General features: G+C 29.1%; 1 protein-coding gene across 1 annotated transcript; it reads left to right on the forward strand.

Annotated features, from left to right (window-relative positions):
• Window positions 1-1407: 1407 nt before the first annotated feature.
• Window positions 1408-4548, forward strand: LOC136796665 (mRNA (2'-O-methyladenosine-N(6)-)-methyltransferase-like; the record flags this gene model as incomplete). The annotated part of the gene is given in 4 exon segments (XM_067050998.1): window positions 1408-1541; window positions 1808-1962; window positions 3669-3900; window positions 4404-4548. Coding segments are annotated over 4 exon segments (666 nt in total), but the record flags the coding sequence as incomplete, so codon positions are not given.
• Window positions 4549-5012: the final 464 nt, after the last annotated feature.

Below are 5012 nucleotides of genomic sequence, written 5' to 3' on the forward strand. Positions count from 1 at the left end.
TTTATTTGTGTTTTTTTTTCTGCTGACCGCACCCCTTGACCTCTTATATATCTACAAGTAACTGTCTTCACATCATTATAAATTCTAATTTAGTTTGAAAATTATAGTTTAACTTTATAAATGAACGTCGCCATTTATAAATATGCAATTTTTATAAGATTGTCAATTTACTTGATTTTGTTTATATTTAACAGGAACTGAAATAATATAATGTGCTATAATTATCTTCAATGTCCTATATATATTCTCGATTTTGCCAAGTGTGGATATGGGTATAACAATCAAATTTTTAGAATTCTCAGTGTTAAACAAATTTTACAATTATTTTATTAAGTTTACAGTTCTATAGTTAACAATTCACATTAGTATATTCATAGATTTTATTTATTTGCCTTGCGATTGAGAATTACTATTAATGTTGTAAAGTTAATTGACAGATTTTTGCAGTTAAGTGGATTTTGTTTCCATTTCCCTATTAAAAAAAAATATTTATTTTTTTAAACACTCAAAACTGAAATAATATTTTTAATTGTAGGAGCAGTGTCAACCTCATTTAACAGAAACTGTAAAAGAATCTGTTGAAGGCATCTGTCTCAAAATATATCATCTATCTACAGAATATGCTAAAAAGATGGAGGGACATCACTGGAAGGATGGATGTATGTAGAGAGCAATTGATAGCGGCATCTAACCTTCGGGTTCGTTAGCCCTTTATTATATATAAAATGACTTTCTGGACGGAAATTCCAGAATTACATGGTTGATGTGGATTGCCTCATAATTGTCCGATTGAGCTAAAATTCTGCATGTATCACAAACAACAGTTTGTTGGAATAAAATAGGGTGATGGGAGCTTAACATTTAGAAAGGTCAAAAAATAAGGGGCACTCTAATGATCAGCCAACCCATGCCTATCTATTTATCTCTACAGAAATTCCTTGGTAGACCGTACAACTTTATACTCATTAATACCCCTTTTTTTCTCAATCAAAGCCGATTGAAAAATTATGGTGTACAATTTTTCTTATCTAATTAAATCTATCTTAAACCTAAAATGTATAATTGTGTTCGTTTCAATTTTTTGTACTGTTTATTTTATATATTTTTTGTAATGGTTTATTTATTTTTTGAGTATTTCATATAACTTGTGTATAAGTTATTAGCACTAAGTGCTATGAAACTTGGGAATAATGGCTTCTTCACTCAACTTTAGTTAATTTAGTTATTCAATTACTGAGAAACAGAGAAATTAATAAATTAAATTGGTTACTGCTTAGATGTGTTTAGATAGTTATTGAAAAGACAAATGCCACCTCATTTTTCTGTCTGATGTCATAGCCATGGAAACGGCTTGATTTATTGCACTACCATCAGGTTTCATTAAACTAATAACTATGACATTTTCAGTATGATCCAATTACGGATCCGCTTGGTATTGGTGGTCCTGGCCAAGTACCCCCAAGTCCGATGCAGCATCCCATAAAACGAAGGTCAACAGAAGAATCAGTTGGACCTCCACCCCAAAAGAAAATAGCTCTTGCGTGAGTATTATAATTACATTTTGGGAAATATGGAAAGCTCCATTTATTTTTATTTTAAGTAGTTTCTCCTTATAAAATATATGTTTGAAATGTAGTTTCTTTCTTGGTCAGGTTTATAATTTAAAACATAGTCCAACAAAATTTATGTTTAAATTGTAAGAGAAAAATACGGAGATAAGTAATTATTTAGATTTTTTCATCATAACAATATCTTTCTAGATAATTTTTTCAACTCTGTTTCTAACCTAATCTCATGTTTGTTTCAGTGGCCCATGGGATCTGGATGTTCCTACAAATGTAATAGTTCTTGAAAGGCTTCCCTTGAATATGCCTCATCCTCATCCGGTTACTGAAGGTATGCGCTATGCTCTTGGTTCTAAGCTGAGATTAACTTATCGAGAACTTTGCCAGTCAAGAGAAGGTACGGTAAACTGTCTTATCTTCTTTTAAATTTAAATAATTGTAAGCAATTACTTATGGTGCTTTGTATTTAATTATATATATTCATAAAATATTTCAATTGTATTATTCTGTTTGTATTGGTTTCTTATAAAGTTTTCATTAAACTATAATAATTGTTAGAAATCTGTCCTATAGTGTAGGGAAATAATTATTTTGGAGCTGTAAATAATAAAAGAAGAAATGCTGTAAATTATAACACAATGGTTTATTATTTGAATTAATTATTTCAATAAATAACAAAAACTTAAAAATTATAATTTACAAAACTATTATCCTTCCTACTGTTCTTTATGGATGGGTGATGTGGCCTCTTAAACTAACGGAGGAACAAGGCCTTAAGGTTTTTGAAAATAAAAAATTATGTAAAATATTCAGACCGAAAAAAGATAAATTAATGAGAGAATTTAGAAGGCTGCACAATACTGAATTAAGGAAACTGCACCCAGTGAATATAATTCAGGTTATAGCATTGCGGCGAATAAGATGGGCGTGTAAGGTTGTAAGGCTTAGTAACGAGCAGATCCCTAAAATGTCAATAAACACTGAACTGATGGGTAAACGTCCGAGGGGTAGATCAAAATGTAGGTGAGAGGATTAAAACTGATTTAGTAGAATTGGGTTTGGAGGGACATCACTGGAAGGATGGATGTATGTAGAGAGCAATTGATAGCGGCATCTAACCTTCGGGTTCGTTAGCCCTTTATTATTATTATTATCAATTAATAACAAACAATTAAAAAGTGAATTTTGAAGTAATTATACTGACTAAAATTGACAGATGGTAATGTCAGGTCATGAATGTCATCGTAATGGTGTGACCTATGACTTGTTGCCATATCTGAAGTATACCCTGTGCGCAACTGAAAAATTTGTTTTTCTGTGGACTTAAACCTCAAAATGTCTAACGATTTTGAGGAAATTTCGAAAATCTTCCCCTTAAGCCCTTTAACTTTTTCTCTCTATGATAAATTCCTTAGAAAAATCAGAGAAACAAAATTATGGATAAGAAAAAAACTTCATTTGCACATAAATCTAAAAGTTTACCTTTTATTTGATAGAACTTTATACCCATGTTAATTATACTATTCTGTGTTGGAAATGCATTCACTTTTTATCAATCATTGAATAATTTTAAAATTATAGATCGTGCGGGAACATCCAGGATCCTCTTTTTTTTTTACTTTTTTTTGTTTGAAAAAATTGTGTTGTCTAGTGCTTTATATACAACAATCTTAATCGTACCCATATTAGTGAAGATATTAGTCAAATAATTTTTATATTTTGCTATCAAAGCATCAAGGAAAGTCATGTGGGTGGATTCTCCAGATATTTTATTGTTATACCAAAAAAAAGTTACATAATAATATGAAAAACAGTTAGCCTATACCTTAGTGACAAGGAAGCAAAAATAATATAGGATTGCTTGAAGAGTGCTGAATTGTGACTTAGTTTTAAAATAAAAAAAGTATATCAGCATTATAAAACTTTATCCATCTTACAAACATCTATTCAGCCGAAATCTATATTTATGTATCTCCTTATTTATTTATATCAAAGCTGTAACTATCATCTTTGTATAATGCACAAATTTTTGGATTATTTTAATTATCAAAAAATATATGAACTTGGTCGATGATCTTTCTTTTGTTTTGTTTTTTTAAATAGGAATTGATGCTCCCAGGGAATCATTCAACAGGTGGTTGATGGAACGAAAAACTGTCGATATGGGATCGGATCCTCTTTTACCTTCACACTGTGTTCCTGAAATTTCAATGTCTATGTATAAAGAAATTATAAATGATATCCCTATAAAATTAATTAAACCTAAATTCACTGGAGATGCAAGAAAACAATTGTCACGTTATGCAGAAGCTGCCAAGAATCTCATTGAATCGAGGTTAGTAGTATTTTACTTTAGTCATTAATCTTTCCTCTGAAACAATCATTTCTAATAAGAGACAAAATCAAATACAGGGTATATGCCAAATGATGTTTGAAACTTAATGAAGTAAATAAAAAAGTTCATTTGGACTATGATTCAATTCCGAAAAGGGAATAAGTAAATTTAAATTCTGTTTTTTTACTAATATATTCTACTTGTTTTTGAAGAGAATCTTTTTTAGTTTACTGTTCTGCATTTTGAAATTAAAACCTATCTTACTTGAAAAAAAAACAACACAAAATTTATACTTACCCTTCCTGATTAGGAATTAGACCATAGTCCAGGTAAACTTTTCTGTTGTATTTGAGAGATACTATCACATCTTTAAGTTTTTCACAGGTTTAAGTTTAACTATACATCATTTCGGATACACCTTTTTTTTTTATATATTATTGAAGTTTAATATTTTGTATCAGGTATCTAAATATTTTGACTTTATAATTATTTAATTTTTACAGAAATACTTCTCCCGAAAGTCGTAAAGTTGTTATGTGGAATGTAGATGATACATTTCATTGGTTGAGAAGGACTGTTGGTTCAAGTTTTGATGATTATCAAGACAGATTAGCTCATCTTAGGGTAAATATTTTGTTATCATTTTGATAATTAAACTATTTTCTTTTGAATTTGTATTACAATTATAATAATAATAATGAAAGTTAGTAATCCCCCTCTAAAACTAAATTCTAATTTAAGAGAAGATGGTCGGGGAGTGCAGTCAGCAGAAAAAACAAACAAATTATTTATTTTTGCTGACATTTCGACCTAATTTTCAGTTCTTCATCAGGGCTATAAAAACAAAAAGACAACAACCATCATTCAGAGAGAAAAATAAATTAAATAAATAAATACAAATAAATAATACATTAAAAAAATTTGGAAATATACATAATAATGAAATGAAAATACAAACTAGTTGATTAATAACTATAGACAAAGACTGTAGTAGATTGATAACATTATTATTTATAAACTTATAAATGTGAGTAATAAATAAATGATACAGTGGGTAAGAATGTTATATTGATGAGTAACAATGTTACTTATCAATATAACATTCGTGGGTA

This window comes from Halyomorpha halys, unplaced genomic scaffold (assembly GCF_000696795.3).
Source record: "Halyomorpha halys isolate HHAL.00 unplaced genomic scaffold, Hhal_1.1 Scaffold7784.1, whole genome shotgun sequence".
Lineage (NCBI taxonomy): Eukaryota > Metazoa > Arthropoda > Insecta > Hemiptera > Pentatomidae > Halyomorpha > Halyomorpha halys.